Below are 25,968 nucleotides of genomic sequence, written 5' to 3'. Positions count from 1 at the left end.
CGTGAATCTTCTCTATGATATACGTTCTCTGTATAAGCTTTTCGTTGAAAGCTCGAAACATATGTTTTTGACAACACCAAACGGAATTTGAAAAACAAAAGAAATTTAGAAGGAAACTAAATTAAATAAATATTATAATAAATAAGATAACAACAATCATGTCTCGTGTTTGCGATTATTAGATAGATATATTTTCCGTAAATTTTGTTATATTAACTATGAAGTGTATTGTTTATATACGTGCACAGACAAGAGTACTCTAATCAAGATGATAAATATAACATTCATACATATAAGCATGCATGTAATCTATCAGATATAAAAAGCATTCCAAAGTGTATGAAATCATTTAGATTTGAAGTTCTGATGCGACTACACTACCTAACGGCGTGTCCTACGCGATCATTAATTGACATTTGTACAAGCGTTAGAGGTTTATTATCAACTTCCCGGAAACTCCGTTGCCTGAACAGTGGCTTAACCACTAATACTCATAATTACAGCAAGAAAAGTGATTTAGAAAATAGCAGCAACCAAAAGAACATTGTTAACAAAATGCTCAACCACTTGCCATTTTTTACCAGCGGAGAAATCGTGCACGGCTTCGGACGCGGTTCTAAAGAGCTTGGCATCCCAACAGGTACATTAAAACAATGTAGAATTTTTAGCGGTTTTGAAGCTCTTTTCCTCTAAGCTTTAAACGTGGCATTCCCAATTATTTAATTACTTTAAAACTCAATGTCATTGATTTCTTGCTGACTGTTTTAATAATTTCGTTTATATAACATACACAGCAAATTTTCCTCTGGAAGTGGTGAAAGCGCTACCAGCCGAAATAACTTTGGGCATATACTACGGTTGGGCGAGTGTGGACAATGGTGATGTGCATAAAATGGTAATGAGTATAGGAACGAATCCCTACTATGACAATAAAGAGAAGAGTATGGTGAGTTAATCAAATCAATACTTCAATTTATTTTTATTGAATTGTATTGCATGGAAATATATCAAGTACTTTCATTTAGATGTTGTACATACATACATATGTATGTTTACATGAAAGTATGTATCACGAGAAACAGTTTGCCGCTTTTCAAATCTGTACAATACAAAGCAAACTATTAATTTCTAATTCCACTAATACATCACTTGCTAGTTGAACACAGTTAGGAGTGAAGCACCCATCGACACTACCACAATTGCTATTGTTCGATCAAATTTCATCACATAATAATTTTTCTGCATCATATAACAAATTTCCTTGCGAAAATATTCACATACATATGTATGCATATACATAGTTTATTGTAAGCTAGGTTTCGCGCTATCAATGTTTTATTTTTTACAAATATTTTATCAGAAGTATTGAAATTACAAGTTATTTTATACATTTCTAAATTAACGTTAAATTCATAATTTCTTTTAATTAGATGAGTACAAAAGGCTTTTCTGTAACATCAATAGTTTTTTGAAGCCACTGAAAAGTGTAATTATGTGGAACAGTCAGAAAATATAAGTGATATATTTGTTTACTGAAATTACAAATACAATGAATTTGATTTATCACTATATACAAATTACGTCTCACACTGTTTGTTGGGGTAAAATCCTAAACAAATGAACTGATCTTGGGCTTTAACAATACGCTTGTCGGAAATTAGAACTCAGATAATATATGGTTTTAGGCGAATCTACGTACATATCTACATATCGTCACCTGAAATGCAAAATAATGTAACAACATTTTTGGAAATTTACAGTGGCATGAATGAAAAACAAAATAAAATGGAACATGAGTGAAACAAAATTTTAATATTGGTTAAAACTGATTTATATTTGACCGTAGAACCTGAAAATGTTGAACATATGTATGTAGTATTATGCATGTAATTTGAAGTAGTGAAGCGTAATCAATAAGACACTCAATTTCGAATTTTTTGATGATACGTTATTTTGCATTACAGATGTGCATCCGAGTGTTGTAGTTTCTGTGCGTATATACAATTAGGGTCTTCGTAATTTCAAAAGTTGAATTTTTTTGTAGGCGCCTAAATCATGTTTCCTTTCCCATATATCATATTTAGCATACGATATTTAGTATTTTGCATTAAGCAAATCAACCAACAACTTTGAAACAATTATATTCGTATACAAAACTTTTCGCCATACAAACATAGCGAATATTAGTCATTATACTAAAATATTGTTAGTATTAGTTTTTTTTATGTGAGTTTGCTATTTTGAATAGTAATTATTTATTTGCGAATTGTGATTAGTGTGTATTTGATCAAATTACTTCAGACCGCAACCGGCTTCATTACTATAATACTAACATACTAACGTATGTATATTGCAAAATGTGTTAAGTCATGCATAGATACACGTGGTTATTGGCCTATTCGTGTGAGTAGATATGTTCCAAAAGAAACCCTTTGCCAATTTCTCTTCCTAATTCCTTATCAATGCGGGTTTATTTTGCTGATATCATAGCCACCTGTTATAAGTTATCTACCAAATTGTAAATTAATACAGGTAGTTCGTTGACATACTGTTTTTGAAGATATGTACATAGTATACTTATGTCGTCATTGGTTTGCTTTGGCATTGCTCTGCGTTGCATTACTCTGAAATAGCCAGAGATAATATTTACACTACAAAATAAATTAAAAAATTATTTTAATTAGGGTACTTACGACGTGTCATAAAGCATCGTTAAATCATAAAATCATAAATTTTTATGCTAGTTTAAAAAATTTAATTGCATACTAAAATAAGTTTACGCTAATACAACTCTAAAAGCTATGTTTTCGGATCGTTATAAATTATAACTTTATGAGACTATGTGAAATCCCTAAATATAGAAATATATCTGTATATATTTGTATATACACATATACCTGCAAACACATACATAACTGTTTTTACTTAATTTTTCTAGGAAACTCACATCCTACATAAGTTCGATGGCGATCTATATGGACACTTCCTAAAAGTTTGTATCGTTGGCTACCTACGCCCTGAACGTAATTTTGACTCACTCGAAGAACTTATTACTGCCATTCAAAAGGATATCGCAGATGCCAAACATTTGTTGGAATGCGATGAGAATAACCGGCAACTGCAATATTCGAAATATTTCACAACTAACGGTAACGAAAACGTAAAATCTGCGCCAGCGAATTTGCATGCGGACAATAAAAATAATGGTTCATAAAATATGTTGTAGCTGTCAGTCCTCGACCGGATACAAATAAGTTACGGACCCGTTCAGTTACGTAAAGCCAAATTTCGTATGACGAAAAATGAATAGCTTTGAGTTAATTAATATATGTATGCATGTACAGGCGATCAACGATCACACTCATGGTTACTAACTTTATTGAAACGCAAAATACTTTATAATATTTTAATTATAGTTGAGCTATATAAATGTACAGTTAAACATATTTTTGAGTAACATTTTTCAACAACATTTATATGTATGTATATACATATGTATATACATAAATTTATCGAATATCAAATTTAGTATATGTATACATATGTATATCGGTCCTTCTTAAATCAATGATAGTCTAATTTAAGTTGTAGTGCAATTCTGTTATATAATTTCATTAGTTTATTTTTGCTCTACTTAAAGCCGCAACATGTTACTTAATTAAATGTACTTTTTAAATGATAAAATTGGTTACTTATTCTGTTTATATGTATGTAGATAATGCGAAATATGTGTATTTGATATTCGTGCGAAAATGTACAAATTGTAAGTATACTTAAATTCAGTAGTAAATGAAAATTGTATATGTTAAAAATTAATGATATACACACAGATAAATAAAAATGATTTTATAAAATTGTAATTGTGTTTGAATTTAAGTTTCACAAGATTTCTAGGGTAATTAGACAGTTAAAATTGTTTTTGTAAATAAATATATGTACATACATACATATGCGAATATTTGCCCTAACAATTCATCGAACTGCAGTACTTCTTAAAAATATGCCCGTATTTTACAAATAAAGCACTCACCTCACGTCGTAATACAGTTTCAGATAATTGCTGAAATATCTTACCTTTGAATTATTAATGTATGTACATCTTTACAATTTAATAGTGCAGTTTCATAATTAATATTCTTGGTAATCTGATTTTGTTAAAATCGCAGACTCAAGCAGTACATCCGAGTGAGTAACTCTGCAGTCAATCAATAGTGATAAGGCACATATTAAGTACTTTTATTACACATTTATCATCTCAAGTCTATACCTGGATTTTTATCCAGCCACGCACTATCAACTGGCCACCATTTCACGAAATCACTTCAAGAATGTTTTCTGCTGCTACAACAACAACAAAATTTTGGTTTGAGCAAAATAACTAAGCATACTACAGGTAAAAGTGATAATTAAGTTTAATATAGTTATTATTAATCCGTGAATATTTATTATTTTTAAATATCGTTTATAAATATGTATATATAGAGAAATAGAAATAATATTGTATATATGGAAACCATTATTAATGGGCAAGCGAATGCTTTCATTTGAAATTTACTTTATTAATCGTGCCAATATTTGGTTTCATTCATGATTTAGTTGCTAAAAATTAATTAATTTATTCTAAGGTAAAACCGACAGTCGACTGACTGTATGTCAGAAATATCTTAACGATTTTTGATTATGTACTATGTATATATCTTTCCCACTACCATTTATATTTCTCAAATATAGAGATTATTAGGTACATTACTAAGTTCAGCAATTTCATTAGGGTATCGCAAACACCATACGTCAACACTTGGGTTAATGATTATGATCACAATTAAGCAACTCTGACAGGCGCATGAGAGCGGGTGCTGAGCGATCACCACTGTCGGTAGCGTCTGAGCTCTCCGCTATCTTCTACTTGTCCGCATTTAAGCAACATGAAATCAGTTTAGAATTATTCGTCGTCATAAAAACATTACAAGTACTTGGGTACGCAATAAATCGCTTAACCGATACGCACATGGTAATTGTTGTACTACAACTACTTAGTACGTTGAATGAAATCCTAATAATTCGCGCAACGTTTGCGTAACGCATGGTTGAATTAAGAATACAAGAGGCTGCAAACCGGAAACCGTAGGCAGTGCGTCAAGGCTAACAAGCGCTTTTTTTTATACAATAAATCAATAATCAACTATCTACAAGTGGCTTTGAAAATGGCAACAGCTGAGATTAGTGTATGTACTACAGGTGGCACTACATATACGAGTGAATTACAATTAACAGAGGCTGACAATATTTTAGAGCAAAATGGCACAAAAGTGAATACATTGGACGCTGCCGCCGAGCCAGAAACTGGATTAACACATGAGTGCGGTGTTTTCGGCGCCATCGCCTGTGGCGATTGGCCGACGCAAATTGATGTGGCGCACGTGATTTGTTTGGGTTTAGTAGCATTACAACATCGCGGCCAAGAATCGGCAGGTATTGTGACAAGTGAAGGCAATACTTCAAGAAATTTTAATACACACAAAGGTATGGGCATGATCAGTACACTATTCAACGATGAGTCCATCAAGAAACTCAAGGGCAATCTAGGCATCGGCCACACACGTTACTCCACCTCCGCCGCTTCTGAGGTAGTCAATTGCCAACCTTTCGTTGTACATACACTGCATGGCGCCATTGCTGTAGCACACAATGGCGAACTAGTGAATTCTGAATCGCTAAGGCGGGATTTGCTTAGTCGTGGCGTTGGTTTGTCAACACACAGCGATAGTGAATTGATTGGACAAGCGCTTTGTTTGTGTCCCGAAGGTGTCTCTGAACAAGATGGACCAGACTGGCCGGCGCGCATACGAAACTTTATGCAATTAGCGCCACTCTCCTACTCACTTGTTATGATGTTTAAAGATAAGATTTATGGGGCGCGTGATCCATACGGTAATCGGCCACTTTGCCTTGGAAAAATTATGCCTATCAATGGCGATTCGAATGCTAAGCTTGAAGACGTGCAAGCCGATGGTTGGGTGGTGTCGAGTGAAAGTTGTGGGTTCTTGTCGATTGGGGCGCGATATGTGCGGGAAGTTGAACCGGGTGAAATAGTGGAATTGACGCGCAACGGCGTCCGCACCATCGATGTGGTCAAACTACCTGAATATAAGCGCATAGCTTTCTGCATTTTCGAATATGTTTACTTTGCGCGCGGCGATTCGATATTCGAGGGCCAAATGGTGTATTCGGTACGCATGCAGTGCGGTAAACAGTTGGCACGCGAGGCCTTAATCGATGCCGATATTGTTAGCTCTGTGCCAGAATCGGGTACAGCAGCAGCGCATGGCTATGCTAGAGAGGTGAATATGCATAAACTAAATTATTGTAATTGTTAAGCTGAAGATTTCAAATATTGATAAAAAAAAGTGTCAACGAAACAGTGCACAACAATACACACATGTAATGTATGTATTTACGCACAACGAGCAACTTTTAATTGTTATTAATTAATAGCGTTACATTTTACAAACTTATTTTATATTTCTTAAAATACCTTTTCTTAAAAAAAAAGTTTCATATAACTTTTGCTACAAAGAGGAAATTTTTTAAAATAATTTCTATAAATGTGCTCACTAATCGTCGAAATTAATTAATTATACGTACATACATACATATGTATATACATACATAGTATGTAAATATTGCTTTATGTTAATATTTTAAAAGTGATTTCCTTATCTATTAAACATTTAGCTTGAGATTTTTGACGACTATGATATAGCGATAATGACCCTTGGGTGCCGAAATCCATGATAATAACCCATTTTTTCCAAAAAATAGCTTGATAATTTCGTAGTTTATATATTTTATAGTTTTATTGAATTCATAATTTACTACGGCATAGAAATGTATATTTTCTTCTAAACCTTATTTTTTTCACTTCATTTCAGTCCGGCTTGCCCTTCGCTGAGGTACTCTGTAAGAACCGGTACGTAGGCCGCACATTTATTCAGCCATCGACACGTTTGCGCAAATTGGGTGTCGCTAAGAAGTTTGGCGCGCTTTCCGAGAATGTAGCTGGCAAACGACTTGTTCTGATCGATGATTCAATTGTGCGCGGAAATACCATCGGACCAATTATCAAGTTGTTGCGCGATGCCGGAGCAGCAGAGGTACATATACGCATAGCCAGTCCACCTCTGCAATATCCGTGTTACATGGGCATTAACATTCCCACACGTGAAGAGCTTATCGCCAACAAATTGAATGCAGAGCAATTGGCCCGACATGTGGGTGCAGACAGTTTGGCATATTTAAGTGTGGAGGGTCTAGTAAAAGCAGTGGAAATGAACAAACAGGTTTCTAGTCCGAATAAAAGCGGACACTGCACGGCTTGTTTAACCGGCGAGTATCCTGGTGGACTTCCGGAAGACTTGAGTTGGTAAATGTACGGTATATGGAGAAAGCAGAACCAACAATAGAATAATAATTTACATTATTGTTCTTATAAAATCTCATAAGACGTACAGACATATAATGCTGAATATTATTTAAGTGTCGCGAGAAAACGTTAAATATTTATTCACCTTAGAAGTTGTCAAAAATTTTAAAGGTTATAATTATTGATTTATGCATTATAAATATTAACTACATATAAGTATACTCCATTTTAATTTAGGCTATGTATGTATAAAAGATAAGGGCCTTTCTCTAAAAGGATATCTTGCATTTAATTAGCGGTCTAAACACTAAAAGCACGACGGGTATTTCTTAATAAAAGTTTGTGTACTTTTATATTTACGAGTACACACACACAAATATGAATGCACATGTACAATATACGTATACATACGTATGAATGAAACTTCTGCACAATAATTTTTGAAAATGAGTTAATTTGCTACATTTTTGTTTATATTAAGCATCTCTTCAATCAAAGTACAATAATAAACAAACAAGAAACAAAAAATTTTTTTTTATTTCTTGTTGCAGCGTACTAACAATTGCTTTTAGATTTGTTTATCTGCGTAAATTAATTTATGCGGAATGATTGCAACTTGACATTTCTTGTTATTGCTGTTATTCAATGGAACATCATGTGAGGTATTGGAAGAGTAATGACAAAAATAAATATATGTAGTTTCAAATTCGTCACTTCTAATAGAAAGAACAATGACCCACCGAGAAAAATAACACCTATAAAATTTAATAATTATGACAATAACTAATATAAACTTTCAATTCATTCTCGTGGAGAAGAAATTAGCTATTTTCTAATAGTTTGGACAAATAAAAATTTTTCTGCTTTTAATTTTAAGTGAGTGAACTTCATTATTTTTGTAAGAATGTCCGAGAAATGAATTTCTCTTTAATTGCTTGTAATTTAGTAGCGGGCTTGGTACTCTATACCAACTATACTATATACATACAAATATATCGATGAAGGAAACTAAGTAAAACTCTTATGTGGAAGATCGGAAATAAAGAACACCAAAGATATTTCTGGTATGAAAAAGCCTTTTTTGCCTATGCAGTTTACAAACACAATTCACTTCTCTTAAATTGTTTTATTATTACTATTTGGATTCGCATTTCCCAATTTTTTTGGTAAATTATAATTAACATAACCGAAGGAATACCAAATCGTATAAGCTATCAGCAAAAATTATGTTTAAATTTAATTGAAAAAAAATAATACAATATTAATTAAAGAAATAGAATACCGAAAATAACTCAGATAACCAAATTGCTTAAGTGAAGTGAAAATAAAAGTAATATCAGCGTTACTTTAATTGAATAGCACATATAGTCATGTTTGTTTGCTTTATAAAAATTAAAGCACCAGCTGATTGTTAATTTAACACATAAATGTTTGTACATATGCATTTTTTATAATTATTATTTATTTTGCTTATTTTTCGGTATATTGTAATGCTATACCTTCAATTGGCTATAGGTATCATTTTTAATTTATTTATTAATGACTCTAAATTATTACTTTATAGTGTTGTTGCATTGGGTGGATGCAGATTGACTAATATTAATTTATTTCCATGCTTGTTTTAATAGTTTGCGCGAAGCTAGATGCTTGACCACCAATGAACCGCTTGTTAGAGCCAGCAACACAGCCGTAATTAATGTGTAATCAAAGTCTTCTTTTAGCAAATCAAATGTCTTTGATGGTGCAACGCGCGTCACGAAAATATCTGTAAAAAATATAAATAAAATGCTTGCTTATTAACAGCTATTTTGCAGCGAAAAATGATTATTACTATAACACCATTTTGCATTCATTGAATTTACTTAAATACTTAAAAATTTCATTGCTTGACACTGACCTAAACCAGTAGCCAAAACCAAACATGTACTCTCCAAACCACTGGGTGCTGTAAATATATTGCTTAAGCGTGCAATTGTCTGATTATAATTTATGATATTCTCCGTTGGTAATGGCAATTCAGGAATGTAAGGTATCGCACCCTCTTCTCGCCCTTGTGTGTTCGTTGTTATCGGGCGACGCGGATCGAGCAAAGCCCAAGGCATCTCAATGATGGCTCCACTTACTGTGCCAACTATAAAAGAAAAACAAATAAACCTAGTTGAAACTGTACGAATTGGAAGATAAAATATTGTCGACATACTCAGCACATGTTTGTTTGTTATGCCACGCTCGGTTATAGTCTCACGCATTGTCTCCACTATTGTAGGTATGATATAAGATTGCCGTTCAACCATTGGCAAGGGAGGTGCATTCAATGAGCTCCAAACGGTGCTGTTGGCCTGTGTCTTACCTTCGTATAATTCTACTGAAGCTACAAATATTAAATAGATTTAAAATATTGATTCTTGTTTTTTTCTAACCAAAATAAAATAGTTACTTATTTCAGTGCGGCGCACTTTGTCGTTATAATACGAATAAGCTAGCCAGTTTTCAGAATGCACAATATGTACCGGTACTCTAGCGCGGCGGTGAGTCATAGAGAAAACAATTAAGCCGGATACAGCATCGATGAGATAGACGTTCAATAAAACTGTTAAAAGAAAAGAAACATGATAAATACAAATTTCAGTAAATGGTGTTGTAAATATACTCACATTTGTGTGTAGGATCGGTGGCTTGTGTGACCACAGCAATTAAATTAGGATTGATATACTTATAGAGCACAGATCGATCCACCAACACACGGCCTTGCGAGTGAACATGCTCTAGAGGATTTTTTCCAGCTATCGCGACTAGTTGATGGTCATTGTTGTGACCACCTAAGCGCACATTCCAAATCGGCAGAGAACTTAAGACCTATCAATACATAAGAAAATATAAGGAAATAAGTGCATATATAAATTTGTATAAAAAGAACTTACATTGTCAGCATATTGTACAAAGAAACCATCCAACACAGCAGTTGATTTGTCAGCAGTAAACAAATACATGCCATGCGCCTGAAAGTAAGCATCGAAAAATTCGCAAATAAAAACGTGTCATATAATGTGTAAATATTTTACCATCTCCTGAACGTATTGAGGGTATACGGCAACATTGTTTTGCCCGTCAAGTAACAGCAGTCCTTTTATAGAATCCTTTTCCGATTCAGCTAACAGCGTAAGTTGTTTGATTTTGTAATTCAGCTTCAATAGTCCACCTTCTGCGGGCTTACCATTGATCGGATTAAAGCGAAATAGCACGCCATTGCCGGTTAGCTGAAGATAACAGAAAAAAAACATACATATATATTACACATACACATATTTGACTTTAGTAACATATTTTGAATATAATATTTACCTTTTCCTTGGCTACAACAGTGCAAAGTGGCTGTAGTGGGAAATGTTTAGATGTACGCTGTACCAGTAAGCGCATAGGTTCCTGATTTACGAAATTTTGAATATCGCTTAAATAGAGCTGCCAGTGATGTTTACCGCTTATATTATCAATGCCAAATATTTTGCCACTGCGTGTCAACACAACCAACATTTTATGCAATCCAAAAGAGTCTCGTACTAATCCAGCCTTCTGTGTATCGGTTGGTGGTTGTCCCAAGCCAATAACATGCAGAAATATGCTCTTAATTTGCATGGCTTGAGTAGAGATGCGGCGCAAAAATGCACTCGCAATATCACCTAAATACAATTATATAATTATATGAGTTTACTTTACATGGAAATTTCAACTAAGCACATTTGCATAACTAAATATGAAGTACAAAAAAAAAAGTTAGGAGTTGAAAGCAATTAAATGGTCCTCAAGCCCAAGATGGGTTTTTAAAGACCAAAATTATTATGTAAAATCAAAATATATGTATTATATGCATGTTCATATAAGATAACTTTTTGCAAAATTAAAAAAATGCAAACTAAAAATAAAAGAGCAGCCAAAAAACACGAATATTAGGGTTTTTGTTTATAAATTTTTACAATTTTCACTCACTTTCCAATCCCGTAGCATCCTCTTAAAATTCCAGATAACAGCGTAAAAAAAAAATATCAGAGAAAATTTTAAAATACATATGTATACATAAATATCTAATGAAAGCGTCATATTTAATATTAAAGTACTTCAAAGCCCGCGTAAGAAAAAAATATGTACATACATATTTTTATTGAAGGGAATAATTTTTTTTTTTTTTTTATGTCACTCTATGCTCTTCACTTTAAATACTGAATGTTTAACATACCTGTGTTTCCTCTCATTTCATTTTCTAATGTCCCCTCTGCATCGGCAAGCGGTAAATCAATAAATTCACTGGCCACTATATTCGCTAAGGACTCCTGTCGTACCCAGCGCAACTTGCCTCTGTTCACAGCCAAAATAGACTCATCTTCTGTGCCGAGCACATACAAACATCCTTTGCTTTGTGACGCACAAGCGAATGTTTTCAACGCCGGTGTGCCATAATGATCATCATAATCCATATTAATAGTCATTTCAGGCACCGGCTCACAACTATCCACATAGTGTCCTCGAATTTGTAAAACCTAAAAAAGGTAACTAAAGTTAATGGTGGCGCTGACCTATTTTTTTTGTTTGTCAGAAAACACATAACCACACTTTTGAAGTAAATATGGTTTTATTTATATTTTAGAATTTAGTTGTTCTAAATCGTTTTAGTTATACTTTGGTAGTTCTGTTCTCTCTAGAAACAGTGAAATGTCTGTAACTCACATTATTTACAACGTCCGCCTGCGCTAAAACTCGTCGTTTTTGGAATTTTCCCAATATGAAACTATTACTTTCATAGTTGTTACATACAACAGAGGCTTCGTATATGCTAATCAATCTCTTTCCAATCACATAAGCACCGCTTATTCCCTGTAATATAATTTTTGTTAGAATTGAATAAAATATTTGCTATACGAATTTAAAACCAACCTCCACAGCACGAAGCTTATCCTTTGAAATATTATCCAAAGTCTTTCGCAATATTTGTGGCTGACTTGCAGTCAAATCAATACCTATCAACTGATTACCTTCCAAGCAGGTGTAGTAAACACCGCTAAGAACACATTTGTCAGCATTAATCCATCCTGCAGATATTCTTGCTGTTGTTTCTGTCGCCCGTCCAGTAGTAGCGAAATATGGAGTGACTTCAATATGACTATGCCATGTAGGAATCACATGATAAAGTATGCCATTCTCATAGAACCAAAATGATGATTCAGCGCGTTCTGTTTGAAGGGGCATTAGAGACCATTCCCATTCTAGATTACCACTAGCCACATTCCAACCCCGTACTAAAGCAGGTGCATGTCCTTGTACGGTAAGGACATCGAAACCGTGCTTTGAATTTGTTGGTGCTGCTGCAGTGCTCTCAGGTTCATTTATGTTTACTGAAGCCGTTCCCACCTGCATTAACTTCAGATCTCCACGTGGTAGATTTTCAAGTACTTGTCGCCATACTATTTTTCCTGTCTGAGGTTCCAATACGGCAAAAACATTTTCATGAGTGCTAACCAGCAAACGTGGACTAAGGGAATTTAATTCTAAATGTGCCTGATCGATCGCTCCGATGTGTTGTATCCTCCTGTATATAAATTGGTATCATTATACATTTTTATTTTTTAGGGAGCTTAGTTTTTCCATTACTTACCAATCGAATTTTTTTATTTGATCCTCGTAAAGCGCATTGACATAATTTGAAAAGAACAACAACGATAAGACAAATAGGCCCCTTGAGCAGAGAGCAGTTTGTGGAAGCATAATGAAGCGCCCGTCCGCAGTTTGGTCAAATTCTAGTTTTTATTCAAAATAATAGCAAAACTTTATTAATTTTAATAAAAAAACAATGAATAAATCAGATTCTTTACCGGGCAGAAACGTGAAAAACGAAAAGAGGTAACTTGTCCAAATAAGAAAAATTAAGTGACTGTCAAATTTCTCACTATTTGCTTCTTCTTCATTACCAATTGTGAATTAGCTAGAGTAACCAAAACTCATACTAAATTTTATTTATTTAAATTATTTACAATAAAAATTTATGTTGCCAGAAACAATTGAATCTCAGCATTCGTTCATCATCCATTTAATTGATAATTATTAATAAAATAAAATATAAAGTAAGATACATATAAATATTTATTTCAAGAGTTCACAAAAGTGTTTGCGTTTCAGTTTATTTATGAAGATTTGACCTTTCCTCACACATGAGGATATCATTTCTCTTTCTATGACCTTGGATATCACAATCTTCCTGGAAACATTTGATATCTTAAAATTAAAACCAATATTCAAAGGATTTTTTGCTTCGGTTCGCATCAAACATTTTCTTTGACCAAAAGTTCAATATATGCTTTGTATGCGTACGTTCAGATTGAAGCTAAATGCAGAAAAGACGAAGCGAAATGTTGGACAACTCTCATATCTTTACGCTTTGCCAAGCAGAAGTCTTATTTTATTGATGAGTAGCACGGAAACATAACGTTCATTGTAATAGCATTGGCAGCCGGCAACGTTAATCCGGATTTAGTGCATTAATGCAGTCGAGCAGCTACCTAAATAACTCTGTCCTTAAGAACGTGAGTATTTTAATTTTTGACAGTTGTCGCTTGAAATCTGTCGCTCTCTATGTGTTCAGCACATGAATTGTCAAACAAAGGGAGAAACGTTGTATGTGAATGGGCCATTAAGGTTTTCTATACATTTTCTCCAACATTATTGCTGTAAACACATTCGTTCAACGTCACTATTGTGAATGCCGATGAACAAAGCAAAACAAACCTTTAAAGCAGCAAAATTAATTTACGACGAAAAAACATAACGTAGCAAAAAGATCTTAGTTCAATAATTTCTGTTAAAAATATTTAAACATTCAATATGATAGAAAAGAAAACCGAGAAAGTGAAACATGAAACAAAACCGCGTGATGATGGAGTGGATTTGGAAAATCAATTTATACTCCGATTACCTGAGGTAAATGATAGACTATAGATCTTCTGTTCATAACAATTTCGAGCAATATATAACAAGCCTTTTGGTATTTCAACAGGAGCCGGCCAAAGCACTACATGAGGCACTACTAACTGGTAATATTAAGGACAGGATGACAATTAAAATGGATAACGAATTACGGTATGGCGAACTGCGTTTTGATCATTGGCTATTACACGCTAAGGTGGTCGATTTACCAACAATCATAGAATGTCTTAAAACTATAGACAGCAAAAATTTCTATAAATCCGCGGATATCTGTCAACTGGTAGAGAATATTTATAATTGTATGACTTCTGAAATGATTGCATTTGTATGTTTTAATTTATTTCATAGATGATCTGCAAAGAAGAACCTGATGCATTGGATTCAGAGAAAGAGTCTCCAAACAAAGGCAAAAAGAAGGATCCTAATAAGGTCGACAAGAAATATTTGTGGCCACATGGAATTACACCTCCATGTAAAAATGTACGTAAACGGCGATTTCGGAAAACTTTAAAAAAGAAAAATGTTGAAGCTCCTGAAATTGAGAAAGAAGTGAAGCGTCTTTTGCGTATAGATAACGACGCCGTCAAAGTAGATTTCGAAATCATAAATGAAGATTTGGACAAACGTTCTTTAGAACAGCAGTCCAAGGATTACAACGAAGGAGAAGAAGAATACAACTATGAGGTCATGAATGAAGGTGACAAAAACAATGACTCTTCTTCACAGAAAGACATAAATGTTGAATCCGATGGCGATGATGAAGAATTGCCATCTGGTTCCGGACCGATTGGTGGTGTTGGTGAGCATGATATATTTGGTGAAGAAGTCTCTTCCTCAGATGATGATGAAGACATGCGACGCGATACATCTCGTATACAAGATATCGAGGAAATGTCACGATTATCTGCGGACGATTCTCGCTTGTCAGATTTCTCAATTGGTGGTAATGGTGGAGTCGACGCTGCTGCCAAATCAAGCGGTATGGGTGGTGCTGGTAACGACAATGCTACTGGTATAAATCTTACAAAAGATAGCGCAACTGAATTCGAAAAATCAATGTTTGGCAGTCCAAAAGCTGACGCGGATGACATGGTATCAAAATTCAGTGGTTCAAATTCAAATTTGGCGGCTCCAAGTGGTTATTATGAAGAACAAAAACGTAACGAATACGATGACGACTTTTCAAACGAGGCTAATAATGTATCAACTCATCTAAACTCCGAGCAGATACAGATGAGGATAGCTGAACTACGTAGACAATACGAAGAACTCAAAGCTCAACATACACAAAAGGCACAAGAAATATCATCTATTCAAAATCCAACACTAAAACAACGTATGCAGGAGACCCTAGATAACTTGCAAAACCAAATGGATGACAAGGAATCAGAGATTAAAAACTATGAAAATATGATGTAAACAAAAATGAACACAAAACCAATGAAATTGAATTAAAATCGATTGTTTTTTTCTAAAAGTTTATATTCTATTGTTTTATTCACCTCTAGTGTAGGTTATTCAACCGGTACAATTAAATAAGCTTACTGAGATTCATTTAAAAAATAATAATACGAAAATAAATAATTTTACATTACTTAATATACGGAATACGTATGTTAGTATGATAATAAATAATTCGGATATAAAAAAGTTTGATTTACAATATTCTTTTTCCTAGTTCCAACACTGTTATGCGATAATAATTATCGCACTCTTTGTTTTGTTTATTCCATTTTGTAATCAGCTGTTCAACAGATTGTCTGTCGTAGATTTTTCTTTTGCTTGAAAACTTCCAATATGGCTGTGGCGCTGCGATTTGGTTCAAATTTCTTAAAAAATAACATAAATTATGTGCAAAATATATGCAGGATCACAGATAGCTATACAGCACAAATTGTAATTATTGAAAATCTTTGAATAGATATCATTTCATAAAGTGTGCCCTAATATAATGTTCCTAACCTAAATCTAATTTTTAGCAAGCAAGCCGCAACTTTGGAACTGAGGTAACCGTCAAAGCTGCACCCCTAGCAGTGAAGAAACAGAAAGTTAGTCAAGCCATGAAGGCATACCTCGAACGTGCTCGCGAGAATGATGAATTTATGAAGACCCAGAAGCTAGAGTATCAAATTGGTAAGAGACATTTGGCGAACATGATGGGAGAAGACCCAGAAACATTTACGCAAGAAGACATCGATGTAAGTAAACACGCTCAGTTGCTTAATGAAATTTATAATTCGATTTTTCTGTTTTTAGAATGCCATCGAATATTTATTCCCTTCTGGATTGTTTGATAAGCGAGCACGCCCTTTAATGAAAAGCCCTGAAGAAGTCTTTCCAGCGCGTAAAGCAGCAGAGTTTGACGAAACAGGCCGTCCCTTTCATAGTATGTTCTACACCGGACGACCAAATTTCTTTAAATTATTATACGTAGGTATTTCGATCGTCGATAATTGATTTTTTTTTTAAATAATTGCAATTTATTTAGGACATTGTTGAGGAGATGAATAATTTAAATGATCTTGAGGAACGTATGTTGCGTCGAGGTACGCGCGCTGACCCAAATCAGAAAGTGTAAGTTTAAATTATCCCAAGGTTATACGTAATAATACCAATTTTATTTAAGTGACTTCACTGGATTCCAATGGTTAACTAAGGATCAACTCGAAGCAATTCTGGTAGAACAGATAAACGATTTGGAATATACAAATTTCACCAATGCAATGGACCGTTTAGTGTCGCTTCCATTTTCGTATAAAAGTCGAGATTTTATCAATAAATTTGCCAAACCATTGTTGGATCAAACCAAACAACTGGAGATACCAAAACCCCAATTCGATGCTGAAGGTCGCCAATTTGTGACGACATATGGTTTGTAGTCTTAAAATAATCTGATTTGAACAAAATAAATGAATTTCATACATTTCTTTTTAATGTAGAATGCTTACGTAAGACAGCACGCGGCGATGTTACTGTTCGCCTACCAGGTACTGGGAAAATTACAATTAATGGTCAAGACATCACATATTTCGAAGAACTACAGTCCCGTGAACAGGTGAGTTTCTTGCATATTATTTTATTCCCGAGGGGCAACGTTATATGTGATAAGAGATACAGACAAAAAACTAGAGAAATATTAATGTTTGTGTGCGCCTTCGTTGTTTAAGAGAAGTAAATAGCTGCCAAAATGGACCTATATCCTGACTTTCAAGTGCGTATCTGCGTAAATGTCGCCATCGATTAGATGATATTCCACGGTGTTGTGCAGAATGAAGGTTATGCCTTCACCATTATCTCGCTCACGATCCTTACATCATACAGTGAAAGCTGCACAACTCGGGAGATCTGAGCGGCTGTTTGCCTTGGTTTCTTGCGCCCTTCACGAGACAAATACACCATAACTACGGTTTCGTAAAGCCAAAGCACAATTTTTGGTGAGAGTACTTAACGTTTCCCAATAGCTCTTTTACAGCAATATAGGGCAACCAGAGTCATGCTCAACCTCTCCGGGGTGCCACCCGGATTTTATACCTTCTCGTAAATAAAACCGTAATAAGTCGCTCCTTTCCGCCCAGCTAGCTACCACATTGAAGTAACCTTGTGTTAACTCATAGATGGTATTCAGAAATTCAGAAATTATATGACCCTTTCCAGAGCACTAATGACCGCTTCAGGTCTCACATTATTGAATGCTGCCTCAATGTCGAGAAATGTTCCCACCGCGCAATCCTTATGTAAAAGGGCTTCCTCTACCCATGACACAACGGCGTGCGAAACAGTATCTGCCTTCTTTTGCTGTAGGCACGTTGAGTCCCTAGCAGCATAACACCTTAACATATCGCTGAGGTTGCTGTACCTGATGACAGAGGACTTGAACGGTTTTAATGAGTTTAGCGGCTCTGTGAAGTGGCGCTAATCCGAGGAGTACTTCCTCTGTGTATTGGTTTTCTGGAATGTGAAAGACTTTTCGCTGCATGAAGCCCAGTCACCATCCTCATTAACCGTAGTAGTAGGATTTTTCGCGAGAATGCGCCTAAACTACGCCTTCGTAGAAGGATCTGCATGAAGCTCTCTTGGCGTTCTTTGTATTCGATTTTTTTCCGAACTCTCTACTGGTACTTGATATAAAGGGTGATACATTTCAAGGTTCCGTACTTAAAAAAAAACAGAAACTACAAATTTTATGGGGAATGTTTATTATTATTCGAAAGAAGATTTTTGGCTTTATTTTTTTTTTAATATTATTATTTTTTTTTTGGCGCAGACACTCAGTTATAGCCGGTTTTAAAATAGAGCGCCACTCGTTTCTTCTTTTCGTAATTTGTCGCCAATTCGAGATACTAAGTGCAACCAGGCCATTCTCCACCTGATCTCTCCAACGGAGTGGAGCTCTTGCCCCGGCGGGTACTGCGTCGAATCCTCTCAGAGCTGTACCGCAAAACTTTTATCTCGAAAATTCGTAACTTGGACTCTGTTATTATCGGCATAGATACAGCTCTTTTTCGTACTGTCAAAAGCGTTTAAAATCGACGAAGAGGTGGTATGTGTCGATCATATTTTCAAGTGTATTTTCCAAGATTTAGAGCATAGTGAATATCTGGTCAATTGTTGATTTTACAGGTTACTTACCTGAAAACACTATGATAAGGTTCAATAAATTTGTGGACGGTGAGATTCAGTATTTCACACAGTACGCTCGATTGAACCTTATATGCGATGTTGAGGAGGCTTATCCCACGTTAGTTGGCGCGGATTGTGGAGTCTCCCTTTTTCGGGATTGAAAAGAGCACACTTAAATTTCAATAGTCGGGCATGCTTTCGTTCGACCATATTCTATAAAGAAGCTGATGAATGCTCCTTATCAGTTCTTCGCCGCCGTGTTTGATTGGCAATTCATCTGTTCCCGCCGCTTTGTTGTTCTTCACACGGGTAACTGCTATTCGAACTTCTTCATGTTCGGACAATGAAACGCTTGCTCCATTGGCATCGTTTGGGGAATCGGGTTCCTCATCTCCTGATATTACGCTTTCACTTCCACTCAGCAGGCTGGAGAAGTGTTCCCTCCATAATTTTAGTGTGCTCTGGACATCAGTCACTAGATCACCTCTTTGGGTTCTAAAAGAGTATTCGCCGGTCTTGAAACCTTCTGTTAATCGCCACATATTTTCTTAGAATTTTGGAGCATTACCGCTGTTGGCCATCTTGTCAAACACTTCGTACTCACGCATTTCGGCTTCTATCTTTTTTTTTTTTGTCTGCAAATACGTCATGGTGCCCTGTTCAACTCTCGGTATCTATCCCATCCAGCACGTGTTGTGGTCGATTGTAATGTTGCAGGCAGTCTGTTTTCTCTCCCCTGCAACACAGCACTCCTCGTTTTACCAGCTGTACTTTTGAATTTTCTGAAAACCAATGGTTTCGTTTGCAACTTTACGTAAGGACCTTGAAATTCTGTCAAACATTTCCCTTATGCCGAGTTGCTGACGAGCGCTCTCAGAGAGCAGGAGTGCAAGTCGAGTAGAAAATCGTTCGACTCTCTGTTGTGATTGCAGCTCCTCGACGTTGAACCTTCCTTGTGTTTGTTGACGTTGCTAGTTCATAACAGATCTATCCATGATGAAATGCTAAAAGTGAACAAGAATAACATGACAGCTTGACACGACTCACGCGTGAGTTGTCAAAAAAAGACTATTGAAAAAATTATCTCTATTTGGATCACTCGTTACAAAGTTAGGTACTTCCTCACAAATTAGCCGCGTAAATAGAATCAAATTTTTATTCAAACTGTCACTCAGTTGGGTTAAGAAACATCAGTTCGATTCGAATTCAACATTTTAATACATAACTTCTTCCTTTTTTATAATCTTACTTTATTATTTTGAGGTGCCACAAACGACATTAGGGTGACCATTGTATTTATGTGTAATAAGTTGTAAAAAGGTATGCTTTTTTTGTCCGCTAGTTCTTTTCCAATTTTACTGCACAGCTTTAAAGTAGCAAATTAAAATTGTATATGAAAATATCATGGGGTACAGTTAAACTATCAATCCTAACATATGTATAGTATATCCTATTATCATCTTCAAGCGTTATAAACGGTTTTGTAGATTTGGGCGAACGTGCGAGTATACAAGGTGCGTTCCAAAGTAAACAGCAAATAGTTTTTTCGGCAAAATCAATTTATTTTATTCAAAATAGTCTCCTTGTGCTTCAATACAGCTTTTTGCACGGTCCAAAAGCATGTCGAACGAGTGTTTTAGCTCGTTGACCGGTTTGGCCGCCAGTATGCCGGTGCAAGCCTTTTGAATGGCCTCTACGTCTGCATAAAACTTTCCTTTCATGGGCAAATGCATTTTTCCGAAAAGGAAGAAGTCGCACGGTGCCATATCAAGTGAATACGGGGAGTGGTTAATGGTTAAAATGTGATTTTTGGTCAAATAATCGGTCACAAGCGTTGATCGAATGTTGGATTTTGAGCAATTTTTGGTCGTCAGTCAATTTGTGCGGAACAAACCGCGCTAACACCTTTCGGAAGCCCAAATGTTCGGTCAAAATGCGATAAATCGATGTTTTGGAGATGCTCAATTCCATTTCCATAAATTTCAATCATGATTTCGGCTGATTTTTGATGAATTCACGCACAGTTTCGATGTAATTTCCGGTGATCACGCATTTTGGTTTGCCCAAATTACTTTGGAAGACACTATATCGTTCTTTTTAATACAAGTACTTACTATCGTCTTCTTTTTGGTCAATATTATTTTGCCAACAAAAAGCATGGAATATGCTTCTATGACACCGAACGAGTATTTTCGGGAAGACATTTATTCTAACTCGCTCATACTCACGCTGTGGACATCAATTTCCTTAATTTTTTTTGCACAATGAAGTACAATCCATACCATATGCTGGTTAGCTTTTTCATTCCAATTTCATCATATTAGAATGCAAACATGCCTGTTCTTGTTGTTTGCTGTTGTTTTAACGGATGCCTAATTCCTGTAAGGATAGTAAGGGTTAGCTAAGTTGTCGTCGACGTCATCCAACGGAAAGTCTGTGCTGTTTCGACGGGTTCGAACCAAAGGGAGAGGGGTGTCAGATGAGTAGGGTTGGTGCGGCACACAAAAAGGTGGCCAATGTCATGTCGAGACTCATTGCACGCAGAACATATATTGGATTTGTCTGGGTCTATTCTGGATAGGTAGGAGTTTAACCTGTTTACATTATCCAGATCGAAGCTGCGCAAGGGACACTCTCGTTTCTAGTGGCAACTCGACCACTTCATCTGCAACGGGTGGTGGTACGCCATTCACAGAAAGGGAGTTGGTGAAGGTGTTGATGGCTCCACTGCTTAAAAGGTCGGAGAGATAGCCGTTTTTCTTTAAACACATGCCATCAATTCTATATCCCGACGTCAATATCGTGTTATCATTAGTGTACGAGGTGATGGAAACTCCCTCTGGTGGCTGTGGGAGGTTTGAGATATAGAAGCTAAACAATAGCGGTGAGAGGACATCACTCTGTAGAACATCTTGTTTAATTCTTGTCAGTTTTGTGTTTTTACCTCGAAATTGTACGGATGACTGATGACCGCTCAAGTAGTTCATGGTCCACCCCTTCAGTCCTGGAGGGAGCGTAGTTTTTTCGATGTCATACAGTAGCGTTGTGTGACTGACTGTGTCAGAGGCTTTTGACAAGTCCAGCGCTACGATGATTGTTTTCTCACAGGGTGGTTTTTGGTTAAGGCTACGAACTATCTGGGTGTTTATGACGCTAAGTGCTGTGGTGGTACTGTGCACTTTCCGGAAGGCATGCTGGTGGTTGCTAGGCTCAGGTGGTGAGTGATGATTGGGAGTAGCAAGGCAAGTGTCTTCACTACTGGGGAGAGGAGAGTTATCGGACGATAGGACTCCTCTTTGTTGGCGGGCTTCCCAGATTTCAGTAGTGGAACCACTCTTCCGGAGAGTGGAGTCATGTGTAGAAGTTCACGCAAGTGAGGAAAGTTCTCTGATCGCCATTCACTTGGGAGTGGCCAGAAACGATTCTTTTACATATGACTCAAGCAGCTCACGACTTCCGGTCTTTGACCAAGTATCCTCTGGGTAGCCTAAGAACATCCGTTTGAAGGCGAGCTAAAGTGAGAAGGCGAAAAATCCCCTGCATAGGGTTGTGCGCTGGGTTTGGGACCCGCCACGTAAAAAACACCCCCCAATGAAAAGAAAAAAACAGCCTCGGACGAGAGACCCCCCTTTTGATGACGACCACGGCAAACGAAATAAGGACTATGATTTGAGGGCATGCACCTGGAATGTCCGGTCCCTTAATTGGAAAGGTGCCGCTGCCCAGCTGGTAGATGTCCTCGTGAAGATAAAGGCTGACATCACCGCCGTCCAAGAAATGCGATGGACGGGACAAGGACAGAGACGAGTAGGTCCTTGTGACATTTACTGCAGTGGCCATATAAAGGAGCGCAAGTTTGGTGTTGGATTCGTGGTGGGAGAGAGACTCCGTCGCCGAGTACTATCATTCACTCCGGAGAATGAACGTCTAGCCACAATCCGCATCAAAGCGAGGTTCTTCAACATATCGCTGATTTGCGCCCACGCCCCGACGGAAGAGAAGGACGATGTGACCAAAGATGCTTTTTATGAGTGCTTGGAGCGCACTTATGAGAGATGCCCCCGCCACGATGTTAAAATCGTGCTTGGCGACTTCAACGCCAGGGTGGGCAAAGAAGGTATCTTTGGCACTACGGTCGGTAAATTCAGCCTCCACGAGGAAACATCCCCAAATGGGTTGAGGCTGATCGACTTCGCCGGGGCCCGAAATATGGTTATCTGTAGTACTAGATTCCAGCATAAGAAGATTCATCAAGCTACCTGGCTGTCTCCGGATCGAAAAACCACCAACCAGATCGATCATGTTGTGATAGACGGAAGACACGTCTCCAGTGTTTTAGATGTGCGTGCGCTCCGAGGTCCTAACATCGACTCGGACCACTATATTGTTGCAGCCAAAATTCGCACCCGCCTCTGTGCAGCAAAAAACGCACGCCAACAAACACAAGGAAGGTTCGACGTCGATAAGCTGCAATCACAACAGACAGCCGAACGATTTTCTACTCGGCTTGCACTCCTGCTCTCTGAGAGCACTCGTCAACAACTCGGTATAAGGGAACTGTGGGACGGCATTTCAAACTCCTTACGTACAGCTGCAATCGAAACCATTGGTGTTCGGAAAGTGCAAAAGAACAGCTGGTACGACGAGGAGTGCCGTGTCGCAGCGGAGAGAAAACAGGCTGCCTACCTCGCAACGTTACGATCGACCACAACACGTGCGGGATGGGATAGATACCGAGAGTTGAAGAGGGAAGCGAGACGCATTTGCAGACAGAAGAAGAAAGAGGCCGAAATGCGTGAGTACAAACAGCTTGATAAGCTGGCCGACAGGGGTAATGCTCGAAAATTCTATGAAAAAATGCGGCGGCTTACAGAAGGTTTCAAGACCGGAGCATACTCTTGTAGAACCCCCAAAGGTGATCTAGTTACCGATGCCCAGAGCATACTTAGATTATGGAGGGAACACTTCTCCAGCCTGCTGAATGGCAGTGAACACATAACACCAGGAGAAGGCGAACCCGATACCCCAATCGATGACGATGGAGCAGACGTTCCATTACCCGGCCATGAAGAAGTTCGAATAGCAATTGCCCGCCTGAAGAACAACAAGGCAGCAGGGGCCGACGGATTGCCGGCCGAGCTATTCAAACACGGCGGCGAAGAGCTGATAAGGAGCATGCATCAGCTTCTTTGTAAAATATGGTCGGACGAAAGCATGCCCAACGATTGGAATCTAAGTGTGCTCTGCCCAATCCATAAAAAAGGAGACCCCACAATCTGCGCCAACTACCGTGGGATTAGCCTCCTCAACATTGCATATAAGGTTCTATCGAGCGTATTGTGTGAAAGATTAAAGCCCACCGTCAACAAACTGATTGGACCTTATCAGTGTGGCTTCAGACCTGGTAAATCAACAACCGACCAGATATTCACCATGCGCCAAATCTTGGAAAAGACCCGTGAAAGGAGAATCGACACTCACCACCTATTCGTCGATTTCAAAGCTGCTTTCGACAGCACGAAAAGGAGCTGCCTTTATGCCGCGATGTCTGAATTTGGTATCCCCGCAAAACTAATACGGCTATGTAAGCTGACGTTGAGCAACACCAAAAGCTCCGTCAGAATCGGGAAGGACCTCTCCGAGCCGTTCGATACCAAACGAGGTTTCAGACAAGGCGACCCCCTATCGTGCGACTTCTTCAATCTGCTGCTGGAGAAAATTATTCGAGCTGCAGAACTGAATCGAGCAGGTACAATCTTTTATAAGAGTGTACAGCTGCTGGCGTATGCCGATGATATTGATATCATCGGTCTTAACACCCGCGCCGTTAGTTCTGCTTTCTCCAGACTGAACAAGGAAGCAACGCAAATGGGTGTGGCAGTGAACGAGGGCAAGACGAAATATCTCCTGTCATCAAACAAACAGTCGTCGCACTCGCGACTTGGCCCCCACGTCACTGTTGACAGTCATAACTTTGAAGTTGTAGATAATTTCGTCTATTTAGGAACCAGCGTTAACACCACCAACAATGTCAGCCTTGAAATCCAACGCAGGATTACTCTTGCCAACAGGTGCTACTTCGGACTGAGTAGGCAATTGAAAAGTAAAGTCCTCTCTCGACGAACAAAAGCCAAACTCTATAAGACGCTCATAATTCCCGTCCTACTATATGGTGCAGAGGCTTGGACGATGACAACAACCGATGAGTCGACGTTGCGAGTTTTCGAGAGAAAAGTTCTGCGAAAGATTTATGGTCCTTTGCGCGTTGGCCACGGCGAATATCGCATTCGATGGAACGATGAGCTGTACGAGATATACGACGACATTGACATAGTTCAGCGAATTAAAAGACAGCGGCTACGCTGGCTAGGTCATGTTGTCCGGATGGATGAAAACACTCCAGCTCTGAAAGTATTCGACGCAGTACCCGCCGCGGGAAGCAGAGGAAGAGGAAGACCTCCACTCCGTTGGAAGGACCAAGTGGAGAAGGACCTGGCCTCGCTTGGAATATCCAATTGGCGCCACGTAGCGAAGAGAAGAAACGACTGGCGCGCTGTTGTTGACTCGGCTATAATCGCGTAAGCGGTGTCTACGCCAGTAAAGAAGAAGAGAACCACTCTTCCGACTTTCCACACATCGGGTATTTAAAGAGTGGTCAGCGACAGGCTGACGACCTTGGTGAGGTAATTTACTCCCGTCGACCGTAGATGCTTTAGTGTTGATTCCATCAGGGCCAATAGCTTTGGTCGATTTCGCCTTATTGATGACACTCTGAACATTCTCATCGGTGAAAGTAATTATGCGCAGTCTTTTGGCAGTTTGCGCAGCCGTCGTTTGGTTTTGTCTACCGAAGGGTGCAGGGTAAATTGCCGTCTAAACTAGCTCGAACACTTTTTCGAGTCCGAAGAGGCATGGCCATTGAATTGAATGTCAACAATGGTCATCATGTCTCTTCG

General features: G+C 37.6%; 5 protein-coding genes across 6 annotated transcripts in view; 4 read left to right on the top strand and 1 right to left on the bottom strand.

The window, feature by feature from the left end:
- The first annotated feature begins 110 nt into the window (after window positions 1-110).
- LOC105222717 (putative riboflavin kinase) lies at window positions 111-3,860 on the top strand. The gene is made up of 3 exons (XM_011200152.4): window positions 111-640; window positions 795-946; window positions 2,939-3,860. The coding sequence occupies exons 1-3, from the start codon at window positions 340-342 to the stop codon at window positions 3,212-3,214; spliced, it is 729 nt and encodes a 242-aa protein (XP_011198454.2). The 5' UTR covers window positions 111-339; the 3' UTR covers window positions 3,215-3,860.
- Window positions 3,861-4,653: 793 nt separating this feature from the next.
- LOC105222716 (amidophosphoribosyltransferase) lies at window positions 4,654-8,657 on the top strand. Its single transcript, XM_011200151.4, has 2 exons — window positions 4,654-6,341; window positions 6,933-8,657. The coding sequence occupies exons 1-2, from the start codon at window positions 5,205-5,207 to the stop codon at window positions 7,425-7,427; spliced, it is 1,632 nt and encodes a 543-aa protein (XP_011198453.2). The 5' UTR covers window positions 4,654-5,204; the 3' UTR covers window positions 7,428-8,657.
- Window positions 8,658-8,865: 208 nt separating this feature from the next.
- Window positions 8,866-13,434, bottom strand: LOC105222714 (ER membrane protein complex subunit 1). Of its 2 annotated transcripts, XM_011200150.4 has the most exons (14): window positions 13,285-13,434; window positions 13,068-13,209; window positions 12,350-13,001; window positions 12,143-12,289; window positions 11,655-11,955; window positions 11,408-11,428; window positions 10,766-11,100; window positions 10,486-10,680; window positions 10,345-10,422; window positions 10,078-10,279; window positions 9,861-10,013; window positions 9,624-9,794; window positions 9,321-9,554; window positions 8,866-9,188 (listed from the first exon to the last, which is right to left on the bottom strand). In XM_011200150.4, the coding sequence occupies exons 2-14, from the start codon at window positions 13,175-13,177 to the stop codon at window positions 9,028-9,030; spliced, it is 2,760 nt and encodes a 919-aa protein (XP_011198452.2). In that variant the 5' UTR covers window positions 13,178-13,209; window positions 13,285-13,434; the 3' UTR covers window positions 8,866-9,027. The 2 variants fall into 2 exon arrangements, with proteins under 2 accessions (XP_011198452.2, XP_011198451.2); XM_011200149.4 differs by lacking the exon at window positions 11,408-11,428.
- A 719-nt stretch (window positions 13,435-14,153) lies between these two features.
- Window positions 14,154-15,874, top strand: LOC105222713 (transcription initiation factor TFIID subunit 7). Its single transcript, XM_011200148.4, has 3 exons — window positions 14,154-14,386; window positions 14,463-14,672; window positions 14,741-15,874. The coding sequence occupies exons 1-3, from the start codon at window positions 14,291-14,293 to the stop codon at window positions 15,809-15,811; spliced, it is 1,377 nt and encodes a 458-aa protein (XP_011198450.2). The 5' UTR covers window positions 14,154-14,290; the 3' UTR covers window positions 15,812-15,874.
- A 253-nt stretch (window positions 15,875-16,127) lies between these two features.
- LOC105222711 (28S ribosomal protein S9, mitochondrial) overlaps window positions 16,128-25,968 on the top strand; it is a 45,915-nt gene continuing 36,074 nt past the window's right edge. The window contains exons 1-6 of the mRNA XM_011200146.3: window positions 16,128-16,288; window positions 16,372-16,590; window positions 16,649-16,822; window positions 16,881-16,966; window positions 17,019-17,263; window positions 17,332-17,447. Coding sequence (XP_011198448.2) covers window positions 16,190-16,288; window positions 16,372-16,590; window positions 16,649-16,822; window positions 16,881-16,966; window positions 17,019-17,263; window positions 17,332-17,447 — 939 coding nt within the window. The 5' untranslated portion in view covers window positions 16,128-16,189. The remainder of the gene's footprint in view (window positions 16,289-16,371; window positions 16,591-16,648; window positions 16,823-16,880; window positions 16,967-17,018; window positions 17,264-17,331; window positions 17,448-25,968) is intronic.

Source organism: Bactrocera dorsalis, chromosome 2, assembly GCF_023373825.1.
Source record: "Bactrocera dorsalis isolate Fly_Bdor chromosome 2, ASM2337382v1, whole genome shotgun sequence".
Taxonomy (NCBI): Eukaryota; Metazoa; Arthropoda; class Insecta; order Diptera; family Tephritidae; genus Bactrocera; species Bactrocera dorsalis.
The sequence above is the reverse complement of the archived record's forward strand: the minus strand, read 5'-3'. Positions and strand labels throughout refer to the sequence as shown.

Coding starts and splice junctions, on each gene's coding strand:
- LOC105222713 (XM_011200148.4), top strand. CDS start 14,291: ATGATAGAAAAGAAAACCGAGAAAGTGAAACATGAAACAAAACCGCGT. Junction 14,387..14,462: donor TTATACTCCGATTACCTGAG/GTAAATGATAGA, acceptor GTATTTCAACAG/GAGCCGGCCAAAGCACTACA. Junction 14,673..14,740: donor CCGCGGATATCTGTCAACTG/GTAGAGAATATT, acceptor TTTATTTCATAG/ATGATCTGCAAAGAAGAACC.
- LOC105222714 (XM_011200150.4), bottom strand. CDS start 13,177: ATGCTTCCACAAACTGCTCTCTGCTCAAGGGGCCTATTTGTCTTATCG. Junction 10,423..10,485: donor CTCAATACGTTCAGGAGATG/GTAAAATATTTA, acceptor GCTTACTTTCAG/GCGCATGGCATGTATTTGTT. Junction 9,555..9,623: donor AACAAACAAACATGTGCTGA/GTATGTCGACAA, acceptor TTTCTTTTATAG/TTGGCACAGTAAGTGGAGCC.
- LOC105222717 (XM_011200152.4), top strand. CDS start 340: ATGAAATCATTTAGATTTGAAGTTCTGATGCGACTACACTACCTAACG. Junction 641..794: donor AGAGCTTGGCATCCCAACAG/GTACATTAAAAC, acceptor TAACATACACAG/CAAATTTTCCTCTGGAAGTG. Junction 947..2,938: donor ACAATAAAGAGAAGAGTATG/GTGAGTTAATCA, acceptor TAATTTTTCTAG/GAAACTCACATCCTACATAA.
- LOC105222716 (XM_011200151.4), top strand. CDS start 5,205: ATGGCAACAGCTGAGATTAGTGTATGTACTACAGGTGGCACTACATAT. Junction 6,342..6,932: donor CGCATGGCTATGCTAGAGAG/GTGAATATGCAT, acceptor ACTTCATTTCAG/TCCGGCTTGCCCTTCGCTGA.